Source organism: Copadichromis virginalis, linkage group LG12 (assembly GCF_057382275.1).
Source record: "Copadichromis virginalis isolate Kocher_CV1m ecotype Utaka linkage group LG12, C_Virginalis_male_GT1.1, whole genome shotgun sequence".
Taxonomy (NCBI): domain Eukaryota; kingdom Metazoa; phylum Chordata; class Actinopteri; order Cichliformes; family Cichlidae; genus Copadichromis; species Copadichromis virginalis.
In genome coordinates, this window is record NC_140629.1 from 9,861,518 (window position 1) to 9,878,139 (window position 16,622).

At 39.6% G+C, this 16,622-nt stretch overlaps 1 protein-coding gene across 1 annotated transcript; it reads left to right on the forward strand.

The window, feature by feature from the left end:
* The first annotated feature begins 13,633 nt into the window (after positions 1-13,633).
* Positions 13,634-15,629, forward strand: LOC146696517 (uncharacterized). Its single transcript, XM_085474635.1, has 4 exons — positions 13,634-13,813; positions 13,964-14,025; positions 14,869-14,895; positions 14,985-15,629. Exons 1-4 carry the CDS (start codon positions 13,684-13,686, stop codon positions 15,531-15,533), a joined length of 768 nt encoding a protein of 255 aa, XP_085330761.1. The 5' UTR covers positions 13,634-13,683; the 3' UTR covers positions 15,534-15,629.
* The last annotated feature ends 993 nt before the right edge of the window (positions 15,630-16,622 follow it).

Below are 16,622 nucleotides of genomic sequence, written 5' to 3' on the forward strand. Positions count from 1 at the left end.
CAGCACTCACCCAACATAAGGATAGACATACATGGACATGTGCACACAATCACACTCCCCAAACATACTCTATACCCCGGGTCCAGGTACCCTCGCCCCTAGAGGGGGATACGGCACCTAGACCCAGGAGATGTTACCCTTTCCCCCGGGGTGGAGGCAAGCAGACCGCCCCAGGCTCCGCAGCAGCAGGGAGGCCCCGCATCCCATATCCCAATCGGACGACCAACACCTCCTCCCAGCCCCCCTGCCCCGATGGCCAGCAAAGAACAGGGATGTGTGAAGACCCCAAACCTCCCTCCTCTCGCTCATGTGTAGTGTTGCTGCGTGTTGTTCTAAGGTGCATTTAAAGCATGGGAGAGCATGGTGCTGCTGCCAGAGAGCAGCAGGTGTTAGCACGGCCCCTCCCAAGAACCCTCAATGTCTACATGGATTTAAAATTTTTTTTTTTTTTGTGTCCCGTTTGGATCTTTAGCCATCAGAATTGTTGTCTTAAGGCCAAGAAAGATGCCAAGCGGATTTATTTTACCAAGTGGATCATCATGGCCTTGCCATATTGGTCTATTTGATTGACCTTTATTTTAATTATGTATTTATTTTATTTTCGGTTGCTACAAACGGGACAGACATGACTGGGGGATAGGACAGGGAGAAAGAATGAAAGAAAGAGAGGGAGAGAAAGAAAACCAGAGGGGAGAAGAAACGGTGAGAAAGGGGGAATATTTATGATGCGCAACATGGGAAATTCATAGACCTTTCACCTGCTCAAAGGCTTAGCCATTCCTTCCACTGCACTGACAGGGCAGTGCTGTATTTCATGAAGCACAGCAGAATATTGTAAAAGCCATTTCAGGATTATTCCTATTGATAGAGTCATAAACAACCCAATATTTCAGAGGTTGAATAAACCACCTAAAATGTCTTTCCTCATAGTTACAGTGCAAGAAATTAAAATTCATCTCCTTCAATTCTGTTTTCCAAAGCACATTTTCAACACTGCAATAACATGACATCCCAGATAGAACACAAATGCAGCCTTATGCTGTGTGACCACTGCTGCTGAGTAATGAAAAGCACAGGAACCAGACGTCCTTCATGTCTTGTCTCCTGCCATCTTATTTCATGGGGTATTTCATCCAGTTTGCTGGAGAGCATGCTAAAGGTTTGCAGCCAGCCTTTTGCTCCTAACAATAGAGTCTGTTACAAGTTAGCACCAGCACAAGGTAGACTCTCTGTAGAGAATGAAAGAAGAGAAAACTATTCTATCCCATCAAGTTTACAGGGACCTTTTATAAACAGACATCCAGGAAAACAGCTGCTGCAGCAGTCCATGGTGTAGCTCTCGACTGGTCCTGCACTCTTTCACCAAGTCCCCATGTGGCTCCTGTGACACGTCATGCAAATCCAAATGGATGTCCCCGACTTTATAGGGGAAAATTAATTAGAATTTTCTGCATTTTGAGCAGCCTGTGCAACAACACCACATGGCACCATATGGTAGAAACGCAGAGCCAAAGGAGCGGTTGGGAAATGTTAACACAGTCATATTTGAGTGGACAAGTTTTACTAAAGCATTCAAACTGCTGGAAATCATTTAGAGAAAGCAGGGTCTTACAACCAGTGTAACACAAGAAAATACAATAAAAGCTTTCAAGGAAATTTTTTTCGAAAGTAGGTCCATAAAATATTCGAAACCCAGAGCTTTACGATATCTTTATTCCCTCATGTCAGACCAGGACTCAGCTCCAGATAAAATAGCATGTAGCCTACTCATTTCATTTTACAAAGAAATGGAAGGTGACAAGCTTTTCCAATTGCCCAGCCTTTCACAAATGATTATACATTTCTTTCTGGAATTTAAAAGTGTGAAAAACACCAGGTAATTTGCATATCATGTAGCTTTCACCTTCTACTCCAAAGTACTTGTGTGAAGCTGACTGCTGCACCCAAATTTAACAGAAAATTGATAATGGCTCTGCAGCATATTATCAGAATCTCTAAGAGTGATGTGCACAAAAAAGCAATCTGTTTGATGAGCATTTTGAATTCAATTTCAAGCAACAAGGTTCAAAGCAGCCTCCCTTGATTTGACAATGGTACTGTAGCTCACTGCTTCCCAGCTAAATGGCGGTGGGTAGACACATGCAATTACCCAACATAAAACACTCCTGACTCCCTCCTAATTATAAACCCTTGTGAATAATCACAGCGCACTGCAATTAATGGAGCAACTCTTCAGCAGAAGACTGGAGAGAGCTACAGCTTACGCTGACAACATATTTTAATTTCGTAGATTTCATTAGGCCTATCCCTTTTTAAAATTAGACTTATGAAATGTGGCCGACCTTCAGTGGCAGGGCCTGATTGCAAATCATTCCTCCTATAACATATGAAAAATGCTGTGAACATTACGTACATCTGTTTTAACCAAGTCCATAAACCTCGAAAACTCACACGACTGCATCAAGATAGTAAGTTTTGTTTTGTATAAGACAATGCTGATGTTGTCATACTTCGCAAGACTTGATTGGTTGCCATTGTTGAAGCATTCACATATTTGATTATATCTTCCTAATGTAACCCTCCCGTTTATCTGGGCCATGGATTGGCACTTGGAGCACCCTAGTTTGTGACACTCTGAGGCTGGTTATGTGTCTTGGTATTGGGTTGATACTAGCAGTACAGGAGCAGTAATTTGTTTATATCCTCCAAGTTCACCGTGAAGCCACCTGAATTGTTTTAAATTAATTATTTATTTAGTAATGAAAATATAATGCAGACATGCACCATGAACAAGTCACATATATTTTATTTATCACCTATAACACATTCAAACAACAGAATCTGACCCTAAGTGCTTCATTGACAGGCACGTGTACATTCCAGGTCTATATAAAACCCAGTTTGAATATAAACATATCAGTATTGGTTTTGGCAGTAGTGGTCCTGTATTTACTTGGGGTCAGATCAATACCAATAACTGCAGTATTGGACAGAACTAGTGTTAATCATGACATTAAGAAAGCATAACCCTTAAATTCAAACATAAATTCATGTTTATCTATTGAGAAATCTCCAATTGATTAATACTAATAGTAATTGAAACTTAGTATTAGTCCAGGTCACACCTAGCCATTGTGTTCACAGAGATATCATCAATACATTAGATTCTGCTAACTGAGACATAGGAAAGAAGCATCAGATATACACAACTAGTAAAGAGCACAAAACTCTAAAGAAAGGAAAGCTATCTTGTAGAAGTCTTAGTGGGTGAGTAGTTGTTCTGAAAGCATTTCTCAGTTGGAGAAACAAGGAAAGGTGCTGGGGGTTGCTAAGACATACATGCATTTCAAAGTGGATGATGGAGAAAAAAAAGTCCTATTTACTGAGATCTGTTGTTTCCTGAGATAACAGAAAGATGCACAAAGGGAGACAAATAGTAGAGAGTATGATCGTGCAGTGAATCAAAGCCACAGTGATACTTGGTAGTGGAAAAATCTTGCTTATTTTTGCTAATCCCAGTGCTGGGGACAAAGACCAAATTGACAACAAACCCACCAAGGACAGGTAGCAGTCTATTCTTCAGAGACATGCTCATTTGGGAGTACTGACCATCATGTACTGTCCACAGAGATTTGATCGTAACCCTACCTAAATATTAGCAATCTGTATCTTCATCTGCGTAAATTCCTTCCTTTGTGGTTCTCTGAATAGTGTCTCAATCTGCGTCATCTCTGTGTGTCTATATTGGGTCAAATAGTTCATTTGGTTCAGGAAAGTTCCTGACTGAGTAAAGTAGCCCAGCGGTATCTGCATGGCAGCCAAAAGCTAGCAAAATTCTATAAATATAAATATTAAAGGATGGCAGCACGGTGGCACGGTGGTTAGCACTGTTGCCGCACAGCAAGAAGGTCCTGAGTTCAATTCCAACATCAGGCCGGGGTCTTTCTGTGTGGAGTTTGCATGTTCTCCCCGTGTTTGCGTGGGTTCCCTCCGGGTACTCCGGCTTCCTCCCACCGCCCAAAGACATGCAGCTTGTGGGGATAGGTTAATTGGATAATCCAAATTGTCACTAGGTGTGAATGTGCGAATGAATGTGAGTGCGAATGGTTGTCTGTCCCTGTGTGTTGGCCCTGCGACAGACTGGCGACCTGTCCAGGGTGTACCCCGCCTCTCGCCCTATGACAGCTGGGATAGGCTCCAGCGCCCCCCGCGACCCTGAAAAGGATAAGCGGAAGCGAATGGATGGATGGATGGGATAAATATTAAAGGATTGTATTATATCATAGAGCTTCCTTTTTTCTACCTTTAGCATACACCATCCTTTATAAGAGGAAGCTCATAATTCATAGAAATTCACTATCCAATGATTCAGTAAAATTGTTAGCAAAACTTGCTTTTATGTTTTGAATGGTCAACAAAAGGTTGTTAAACCCAAAGAAGAACTGTGAATGTCAGACTCTTCAAAAAAAAAAAGTGCACTTTCTCATGCACATTTATATAAGCTCTCTAAATAAATGAGCTATATGATCAAACTGATCAAAGTGGAATTAAGGTTAGCTATGGTTCAGTTTGCAATAATAATGTCTGCTGTAGTAAGGCAAATGGGTAAGTGAGGGATGGAGGAAATTTATATATATATATTTTTTTATCTGTAAAGAAAAATTTGCATTAAATTAAAAATCATATTAATAGAATTATGGTCTCACATCTTTAAAACCAAGTGTATATATTCACTCTTAATCATCTGCTTCTTTACAAGAGATGCTTTTAACCTTTTTGTTTCACTAGTTCGGGAGTAGTTTAATACACTCTCACACTGATAAAATACCAATATTATCGTCAAGTACAGCGTTCAAATGAACAGCATGCTTTGGTTACTTGAACTCTTAATGAGGAAAGGCTGAAAAAATCCTGCACATCTTCATTTCTGTACACTGGAACTAAATTTATAGCACTGTGCAACTGAAAATGTCACTTAACCTGTTCATCTGTCCTTCAGCTCCTCTATTATCTTCCTCCACTGTCTTATCTCTTTAATAAATGCTTTACAAAGCGCAGCATTCGATACAGGGCAATATTTTCATATGAAAAATGTACATTTATTATTTTAGGCACTAAGAAAGGATTTAGATGGGTTTTAAATTACCAGGATAAGACTTAAAGATTTGTTTTAGATATAAATCAGGTTCTACTCAACTAATTCAAACCTTTCAACATTATATAAAATTGATTCAAAACTTGAAATCTTGCCATCCGATATTCAAGTATAAATGATGAATGAATGCATCAATTCTGCACTGGCATCTCATGATATCTTTCACACCACAGGTCTCTTATCAATTTTTCAGGACTGGCACCATCAGATCCAAGTGGCAATAAAAACTTTTGTGACAGTATTGGATCAAAGTTTGGAGATTGTAAGGCTTCTCACATGGGACTCTGTCCCTTGAGCCACGATGGAGGGACTGATAAGAACCTGACTTCTGGCAGCTCAATGCAAAATGTATTAACATAGTGTGTCATTACCTAATATTGAGCTCAGATTGTCCTGCAACTGGAGAGTTACAGAGAAGGAAATTGGGTCATAGTTGATGTTTTATGGCACCGTATATTCACCCTCTGTGGTGACCTTGGACCGATGGGAGTTGGGAGGGGCGGGGCAATCAAAATCAGGGACTACCTAAGAAGTAGAACGTGATCATTTCTACAGAATCACCAAGAACTGTGGAATATGCAAGTTAACCTGCACGAGTATGAACAAAATCCATAAGAGAAGACGGATTCTTGCTTGCTGCATGAATATCTGACGTGGCCACGATCAGTCATCTGGCACAAACAACTCCAAATGCCACACACAATGGACATGGCTTTGAGGCTCAAGAAGTTAAAGAACTATTTTTTTTCTTTTATAAACTAAAGGTCTCTGGAATTTCTTTACAAATTGTTTACATGTGTCAACATGTGTTTGATCAAAATGCTATTTGTGTCCTTGAGAATTTAAAAAGAAGTGAAAAGCATTGCTTTTCAAACCTCACTTATAAATTGTATTTTAAATCCTTCATTACTCACATGTGTGTTTGCTTTCCAGCATCTTTAGCTTGTTTATTACAAAATATTGTTATTGCTGTTAAATATTGAGTTATACTAAATGTTAAAATAGTCACTGACAATATCATTGCAGGATTAATGCAAAGAAAAAAATAGTATTAATAGGATTCATTATACATAGGTCATGAGTCAAAACACAAAATGTAATAGTTGTTAACCAAAGCTTTTAATCTTTGAGCATATCTGAGTCTGGACCAAAGAAATGGACACTGTTATTGCTATAGTAGTGTTAGCTAAAACAATTACTATCATACTAAAACAACAACACCAAAAGAAAGGGTTTTCCATGTCATGACATATAGGAAAATAATATGTTCTTTAGCAGGTCCTAAAATTTGGCATAAAACAGCAATGAACAGCAGCTCATTACACCGTGTCAGGAGTGCATTAAGACATCGCCAAAGAGGAACGATAACAGCAAGAGACAAAGTTCTTCCACAGCGATGATGATAAAGTCATACATCTTAGCATACAGAAAACTGTTACTTCTAGTTACTGCTGCTAAAGGTAATTCCACAAGCTTTTGAATAATAGAGTGTACTAAGTTTTTTCAAACACTGCTTCTATATTTCAGATTACTTTTTGTGAAATAAATAATGATGTGTAATATATCATGTTACTGTTCATCTGGCATTGTATTTGCCTCGTTTTGCTGAGGACTAAATCACCTTTTATTATGTCTTCTACATAAAACTTGTAACTGACAGAAGGTATATTTTCTTTGACTGTACACAGGCTTCTGGAATACACATATTATTATTATTGCTGTTATTAATGATAATAACAATAATAATAAAGAAAAACTTTATGTGCCTAGATATTATATTATTGGGCTGTGCCTGTCAGGAATTGCAGAGTTATGACACAACTGCAAAACACAGGAAGTAAACTGAATTAACAAAAGACAATAAGAAACCTAAGAGCAAAAAGAGAACCCAAAAACAAGAAAAAACAAGTATTTGTAAGTTCAAAAGCTAAAAAACCCAAAAGCTAAAAATGTAATCAGACTGTGACTATCAATTTAGAGTAGAATAGATGTGAAGATAACAATGTGTTAACACTTCAGTTTGGGTGCAAGCTTCACATCAGTAACCACATGGAAAATGACAGTGTGTCATTTGTATATCATCTTTATAGACACGGTGTCAAAGAGGATCAATTGTTTGCTAGAGCTAACATTTTAAAATAAACATGTGTACATGTGATGTACTTTTTTTCAACAGTTGTACATTTTTAGCACTGAAAAACACCAAAACTAACATGAAATGTTCCCAATACAAAGAGGTTTGTTCGTGTGTTTCCAAGCCTGATTTATACTTTTTGGCTTTGAGGTAGAGCGCCATTGTTGTACAAAGTGATCCACGCTGCTGCACTCCGCGCTTCATTAACATGAACATACACAGACTATAGTTTGTTTTGACCAGGTTCCACATTGACTGTTGATGGAAATACTCATGAGCCAACAAATGTGGGTTAATTCGGAACTGAATGGAAGCATAAAAGAAGTTAACTGGATATTTCTTTTCTCGTTAAAATCAGTGTCTTTAGCAGTAATTGACGGGTTTGGGTGTGACTGCTTATTATCCTTTAAAAACAGCTTTAAAGTTGCTCTTTTAGTCCTTGTGTAATGGCTATCTTTGTTTCTTCTTGGAGTTCTCTATTTCTCTTATATATAAAATAAGAGTCTGGATGGACAAGAGGCTGTTTTACGCGTCGGTTTGTGCAACAACGACGGTAAAACCATCATGTCGCTCCGCCATTCGCTTGTTTTATTTCTCACAAACCTTTCACAACAAAAGCACCATATCCTTTTCAGGCTTTTCAAAATAAAACAGGTAATAACTATAAATGGCGCTAACACCTTGTATTTAAACAATGACTCGAAACATTTTTTATTAAATTATGAAATGCTATTATTAAAATTTAATAATAGACTGGTAATAGAACTGTTTTTTCAGGTGGATGTAAATTTATTCAGATTATGTATTCCATGTTGACAACTGGCTATAGTTTCCATGGTAACTAAAGTTTTTTAGATTAAACTAGTAATATAATGATTATCAAGTTCAAAAAATATATTGGGCCTTCCAAAGTGGTTAAAGACTTACAAAGAGTTACTGCTTTTATCATTTAGCTGTTTTGTCGTAATAGTAGGTAGGATATTCATGTCTGTGCTGTGTAAGATGGCTAGCTTTAATTTTGCACCATATGATACAAATCCAGATCATATAGAATCATCAGTTAACGTAAAATGCATGTCTTTTGGCATGAAAATGCAACACTGGCCAAAATTTCCAATCTCTTGTCCTTGTACAGATAAGGGGGTCTGGGTGATATCGCTTGTGCTTTAAATACCAACTGGATTCATCATCCAGAACATCATATAATATCCCCGTATAGACAATTATAGACGCAAATGTGCGTCTATCTTATTCTCTATGCTCTCTTTGGCATGTAGCTTGAGTGCCCTCTGGTTTAAGCCTGCACTTTACTTGACTCTGTTTTGGACGGCTGAGCAACATCTCACCCTCACAGAGGTTCACTCACCAAGAATTACAAAAACTGAGGCTCAGCGCACAGGCCAGAGCTTACACAGAGCTTAGGGGAGTTGGGTCAGTCACACGTAAGATTAGTGACCGCATGCAACAAGTTCAGATGAGGTCTCTGAGAAATAAATGCAGTTTAGTACACAAAGAAATCGCACGCATTGTACATTCTTGAACACATTACTAGTGTTTTATCTGTCTCTTTTTCTCTCTTACGCACACTCTCGCACACACACAAAACTCAGAGACCAAATACTTTCATGTAAACTTGGAAATGATCAGAAAGTTTCAGAATGTAAAAGCATTTTAAAATGAAAGTAGTTCTGACACGTAAAATGAAAAAGATAGCTCAGTTTCTGCACTATCTCCATGCAAGCAAACCGAATCAAATTAAATGCACTGACTCCTTTGTATAAAAGGTCAGATTTGAAGTTGTATCCCTTCACTGAAATAACATTCACATGACACAGATGGATTTCATCTACTCATTAAAAACCTGTTCAAGTCAGTTAACTTGCTGACATTGTTCACCTGTCAGAAACATAGCAGAGCCAGAATATTGCTGACCAAGAAGCAGTGTGATAGAATATGCCAGTGCTAAGCAAAAGTGTCAGATGTCAAATCTATATTCTGTGCAAAGAGGCAAAAATGTTTTGTTTTTTGTTTTGTTATTTTCTTTACTACGGTTGAAAGTAGGGCTGGGTATCATTCTAGAATCGATTCTATTCCGATTCACAAGGTCCTGAATCGATTTGATCCACGATTCGATTCAATTCGATTTGAATCATGGGAAATTTTGCCTCAGACAGTCAGAAATATTATAATTCAGATCAGTACATTTACATATTTTTGTATCTATAAAAAGGAAGCTGACACACGCAAGACTTTATCAAAGGTGTGAGCATCACAGCAGATGCCTTTGTGTCAAAGTAGCTGAAGATAAAACACAGAAAAACATGAAGGTGATTTTCCTGGCCTGGAATTTTATAAAAATATTCTGCAGTAGATCACAAACGAAAGAAAACCATTAACCAACTTATGAACATTACCTCTGAAGTTACAGCGGTTTTATTAGAGACATGGCTAAGCGTTTTGCATTTTGTATATTTTTAAAAAGTTTAAATTTGTTCAGAAGCCTATTGAACAGCAGAAATTAGGTTTTCTTTTCGGAAGTAAGTAAAAGGAAAAAAACCATCGGCCGACAGCGCTGTAAATAACGGTAGTCTTGTGCGTAACAAGCAAGCGAATAATGCAGAAAACAGATTTCGGGGATAGACGGGAAACTGTTCTTGAAGTACCATCAGAAAAAGAGAAAGCTGTGCATGAAGTGTGATTTTATTGTGGTGGAAGCAAAACAGCAAAAGTAAGAGGGAGTCCATGACGATGTTTATGTGAAGCTTAGTTTGGATCTTCTTTTGCTGCTGGTTCGGTCAATATTGTTTGGAGAGAGATAAAACTAACAGCTTTAGAATCAGCTCAAAAAAGCCGTAAACACAAAGCGCGGACCCGCCAAAACATCAGAATCAGCGAGCTGTCGGCTTTCAGCCCCGACCGTGAGAAAGGTGACATCTCACTGATTCTGATCCGCAGGTCCGCGCTTTGTGTTTACGTTTTTGTGCAGAAGCCATGTACCTGCTCTCATTTACTGTTTTATATGTTTGATGGTTGTCAAAATTTTGTGACGTTTCACCTGAGATTCTGGAATTTTGGGCAAAATACATTTATATAAAAAAATCGATTCAGGATTTTAATGAATCGATATCACGTTATCCAAGCCCGAATCGATTTTAACCGATGAATCGATTATTAAAACCCACCCCTAGTTGAAAGCAACTTGAAAGATACAGAATTTACCAAATACATAACACCTGGGTAGGGTAGAAAGAGCCATTTCAATACACTGGATGACGGAGGGTTAAAAGCTATTTAATGAGTCCAAATAACAAAAGTATATATGTATGAAAGTGAATGGGGTAGAGAATAATAAGGCAGTGGAACAGGAAATCATATTTCCTCTAATGACCACTTGAGGCTGGTTCTAAAACTGAGTTACTACCACTGTGGTAAAATGCCCAAAATATTATTAATCTCTGGATCTCTTCCACAGCATGTGTTTTATCCTGTCTTCTCTCCCCGACTGGTTACGGCAGATGGCTGCTCCTCGCTGAGCCTGGTTCTGCCGGAGGTTTCTTCCTGTTAAAGAGGAGTTTTTCCTTCCCACTGTTGCCAAAGTGCTTGCTCATTCAGGGTCATATGATTGATGGGTTTTTCTGTGTATGTATTATTGTAGGGTATACCTTGCAATATAAAGTGCCTTGAGGCGACTGTTGTTGTGATTTGGTGCTGTATAAATAAAACTTAATTGAATTGTTAAAATGACCAAAAAGCATGTTTACAATGTGGAAAAGGAAAAAAAACACACTTTCGGTCTAGATGGTGAGTTTACTTGTTCATCCTAGCGACTGTACCCATATGGAAAAGAAATAGAAAAAACTTATAAAAGACTTGCATCACATTTGGCTTGCTTCATATAGTGAATCATATAAGGCTTATATGATTTACTCATGAAAGTGGCCACTTTCTCATTACTTTCATATATTGTTTTAGGAAGTATCCAAAACATACAAGTTTCATTTATATAATTTTTCAAGGGATCTTATATCTGTTTTCACTCTTGTATGCTTTTCATACAAGTTTCACACCAGACAGATACACATTTTATAAGATTTATATATATCTTTTCCATATGGGTATGGGTGTGTATTTTGTTTTCATAACTTTATAACTCATTGATTTGGATGCTGTTGAGGATCAAATTTAAAATTGCAGCCACTTTGTTTGACACATGCTATCAGTCACACATGGATGTAACTGACACCTGTCAGCTAGGCCTCACTTCCATTAATTACTGCACTTCGTGATCATGGTTATGCTGGTGGTGCCTTTTGAGGCATTTTGATGGAAACATCTAATACTGTACATCATCTCTGCACATTGGAATGAATAAAGGAGAAAAAAACACTGGAGAAAAAAACTCCCACACATTGTCTTACTTACTGGTGTAAAATGTGTTTAATTGTTATTATTTTATTTATTTGTTTATTTTATTATCAGACATGTGTGTTTTCCACAAATGCAACCAAGATTGTTCATATTAGCTGATAACTAATTAGCAAGAACTAAGCACTCCATGCCATGTTATATTGGAGTCATATGTTGAGGCTTCAAAAGTGATTAATCCAAAAACAAATATTTTATTTGCAAAATGTGATTTCCTCATAGGATATAGTTCAGAAGAATTTTTTTTGGTTCAACTGAAACCATGCATACTTTTTATACTTTATACTTTTTTCAGTGCCTCCATCAGGATTGAAGCAGCCATTTCACAGGCAATGAGATTGCAATTTCATTGCACACAGTTACAAGAATTTTGGGAGTGCCATCTACTATTTTCCATGGTATGACTGAAGCATAAGAGTCAAGTTTGTTTTTGTCAACTGTGCCTTTGTAAGCCATAATTGGAATTATTAATGGTTATTGGAGTTTTCCAAATACCCCCAGTAGTCTGTCAGTTTCTATCATGTGGTTGTAGCTAAAGAGATGCTAAAATAGCACTGAAAGTCACATCTGTTGTTAAGACAATAACATTTTATTCAAGAAAGACATGATTTCTTAAAAACCTGTACCGCAAGGGGAAAAAAAATTATTGTGCCAGATAGGAATGATTTCCTACTGTGAGATGTTTGATTTACACTGGGAACAGAATAAAAGCACAAGGGTGGATATCTTCCTCTAAGAGTAGAGTTATATATTATTCCTGCTGTGAACAAATACTGGCTCCACTGGATGTAGCAGCTAAACACTGGCAGTCCCAGGCTTCTACCTTTCTACCTTTAAAACCCGGAGAGCAGCCAAATGGCTGGTAGGCTTTTAGCTAAGCTTTAGCTTCAGGCAAGTGGAAGCTAAATTGGCTAGTCATTCATATGTAAATTGGGTTGTTACCTGGGAATTCTGGAGGGAGGGGAGTGGGGGTGTGTGGATGAGGGGGTGGGGGAGCTGCTAAAAGCGGTGAGCTTCCTTTTGTGTTTCATCTTGATGCATTCTCAATCATCCAGGGAAACAAATCTCCAAAAGTCACCAACTTGGAGTGTTTCAGTTTGCCATCTTAGGGAGAAATCAACACACATGGGTGTATGTCCTTTGTTGCTGAGATTTATTGATAAAAACAGTACAAAAAATCAACCATTTGTACACATTTTTACAAATAATTATAAAAAGTGAGTGAGTACATTTCAACATTTTCAGCAATCACTCACAATCCTGGCACTGCCATGGTATCTGTAGTCTGCATTTACCACATGTGTATCTGTTGCAGTGAACACATCGCACAGTGGCATGATTGTTCTTGCAATTGTGTTTGACCTGACACATGGCTCTTTTTCCAGGGCTCGGTGTGGAGGGTTGTGTCAAAGGCAACTGTTCTTTTCTTGCCTTCTTCGCAGCTACATGAGAGTGAGCTAACTCCCTTGCAAGCTCCACCAGGAAGTCCACCCGTCTTTCCTTCGTCCCGGAGCATGCTTGATACAGCACATGTGCATTCAGTGCTGCCATGTCAATCATGTTATAAAACACGGCAACTGGCCAGCGCCGTGTTCCTCTGCGGACAGTGTACTCCCGAACCATCTGGTCCATCATCAGGGTGGCAGGGCTTGGCTTCCTTTTGGTAGTGGAGCATTGATCAGTCGTCCATTGTGGCATCAATGTGATCACACCTTGTTTTGTTGTAAAGGGTGGCAGGGCTTGGCTTCCTTTTGGTAGTGGAGCATTGATCAGTCGTCCATTGTGGCATCAATGTGATCACACCTTGTTTTGTTGTAAAGGGTGGCAGGGCTTGGCTTCCTTTTGGTAGTGGAGCATTGATCAGGAAGCCAAGCCCTATATATATGATACAATCTCACTACACTTAGCCTAATCCTTCATTGCCCTGAAGAATTCTGTGGTGTACGGACCTCCTCTCCAAGGAAAGAAAATGCAGAGAAGACTCACCACTCAGCAGGCCTTGGAAATGATCCTGAGGGAAGTCGACCCTTGTGACTCGGATGGAGAAGACCTACAAGTTCAGCCGGATTCGGACTCAGAGCTGTCTGATCAGTCTTCCGGTTAGTTGCATTTCATGTTATTTCCTATTTCATTTCAAATAAGTAAGTGGATGTAGTTTGTAAGTAAGATATTTCAGACATTATTCTGATACAGAGGAGGAGATACTGGACCTTCCCATTGCTCACAATTTGAATTTGTTCACACTGCAGATGAGGAGACTGCACCTAAAAAGAGAGCTTGTTTGGGGACTGAGACAGCGAAAGATGGCACAGTGTGGCGTGAAGAACAGGTGGGGACCTGTCTCCCTTTCACCCCAATAGAAGCGTACGCTGCAGATGGAGAGCCAACGGCTAAGGCCAGGAGAAATATCACGAGTCGCCTTCGGAGCTTCCTGTGTTTCATCACTCTTGACATGCTTCGTAGCATTCAAGAATGGACTGTTCAACATGCACAGCAAACGGAGCATGTTCATTGGTTCATGGACCTCCCTGAACTAATGGCATTTATTGCAATTGTCATCTTGCGGGGGGTTACCAGGGTTCCATCTCTAAATGACTGCTGGTCAGCAAACCTGGGAAACCCACAGATAATTGGAACTATGGCACGAAACCGCTTCCAAGAAATCATGCAACACCTACGCTTTGATGACAAGTCCACCCGCAGTGATCGAGCAAAGACTGATAAGTTCGCTGCAATTTCCAGTTTGTGGGGATCATTTGTCACCAACTGCATCACGTGCTACAACCCTGGTCTACATATCACCGTTGATGAACAGCTTTTCCCATCAAAGACTCGGTGCAGTTTCCTGCAGTATATTGCAAGTAAGCCGGACAAGTTTGGGATCAAGTTTTGGGTGGCTTGCGACCTAAAATCCAAGTACATTTGCAATGTCTTCCCATATCTTGGCAAGGACCCCAGTCGTCCCACTGGGGAGAGACTTTCTGAAAATGTAGTAATGAGGCTGATGAAACCATTCCTAGACAAGGGCAGAAATGTTACCACGGACAATTTTTTCACATCGCTTTCACTTGCGCAAAAACTTCTTAGACGGAAAACCACCATCCTCGGCACAGTCAACAAGATTCGCAGGGAAATTCCTCAATCCACTAGACAGACAGATCGCAATGAATTCACCACTCAGGTATGTTGCAGGTCTTTTGTGGTTCTATGTTTATGTGTTTCATTGTGTGTAAAAGTGCTATGGAAATAACAATTTATCTTATTTCTTAGGTGTTTTCAACCTCTGCTGCCACGCTGACGGCGTATGCGGCCAAACGGAAGAAGACAGTCTATATTCTTAGCAGCATGCACGGCGTGGTTCAGACTGATAACACTACCAAAAGGAAGCCAAACACTGTCACCCTTTACAACAAAACAAAGTGTGGCGTGGATGTGATGGACCAGATGGTTCGGGAGTACACTGTCCGCAGAGGAACACGGCGCTGGCCAGTTGCCGTGTTTTATAACATGATTGACATGGCAGCACTGAATGCACATGTGCTGTATCAAGCATGCTCCGGGACGAAGGAAAGACGGGTGGACTTCCTGGTGGAGCTTGCAAGGGAGTTAGCTCACTCTCATGTAGCTGCGAAGAAGGCAAGAAAAGAACAGTTGCCTTTGACACAACCCTCCACACCGAGCCCTGGAAAAAGAGCCATGTGTCAGGTCAAACACAATTGCAAGAACAATCATGCCACTGTGCGATGTGTTCACTGCAACAGATACACATGTGGTAAATGCAGACTACAGATACCATGGCAGTGCCAGGATTGTGAGTGATTGCTGAAAATGTTGAAATGTACTCACTCACTTTTTATAATTATTTGTAAAAATGTGTACAAATGGTTGATTTTTTGTACTGTTTTTATCAATAAATCTCAGCAACAAAGGACATACACCCATGTGTGTTGATTTCTCCCTAAGATGGCAAACTGAAACACTCCAAGTTGGTGACTTTTGGAGATTTGTTTCCCTGGATGATTGAGAATGCATCAAGATGAAACACAAAAGGAAGCTCACCGCTTTTAGCAGCTCCCCCACCCCCTCATCCACACACCCCCACTCCCCTCCCTCCAGAATTCCCAGGTAACAACCCAATTTACATATGAATGACTAGCCAATTTAGCTTCCACTTGCCTGAAGCTAAAGCTTAGCTAAAAGCCTACCAGCCATTTGGCTGCTCTCCGGGTTTTAAAGGTAGAAAAGCCAAATGGCAGTCCGTGGTGATGTAAGTGTAAATGACTGCTAATGCTCGAGATGTCCCTCCCCTTAACAAGAAAAACAATAAGTCCTACACAGTAGCTCCCCGAGCTCTCACTTCTGTGATCACCATTGGAGAAGAAGAAAGCCTGACAGAGGATCACAGTGCAACTTTGCTTTCTGTATAAGGCTGGTTTGATGTTGCAAATTATACATTCTTCAAACACTCGCCCCTCTCAATACATCACAGCCGCAGGGCATTCACTGTGAAACACGAACACATGGAAGAGGAGGGACTGTGCTACGTTTAGTTAGGAGACATCCCCCTGCACCGTTTGGTGATGAATGTTTGAGAAATGTTGCAAAGCTGTGGGAGATGAGGAGAGCCCTCAGAACAGCTTCAAGGTAATTTTGACTTTTGTTCATGTTTTGGTTTCAGTGTTGCTGTTAATGGATACTGCACAGCCACTCATGGAGGCATAAAAGTACTTTCACTGGAAAAGTTTACCACCAAGAATAGGCAGCAGAAATAGACTGGAGTAGAAAGTTGGCCTTTAACTTAAATAATTCTGGTGTTCTGCTGATGTTTTGTTGTGTTTTTCTAAAACCTGTGCAAAGCTTCATTCAGAGCAGACATCTTCACAGTTAGTAGGAACGATTGCCTGCAGA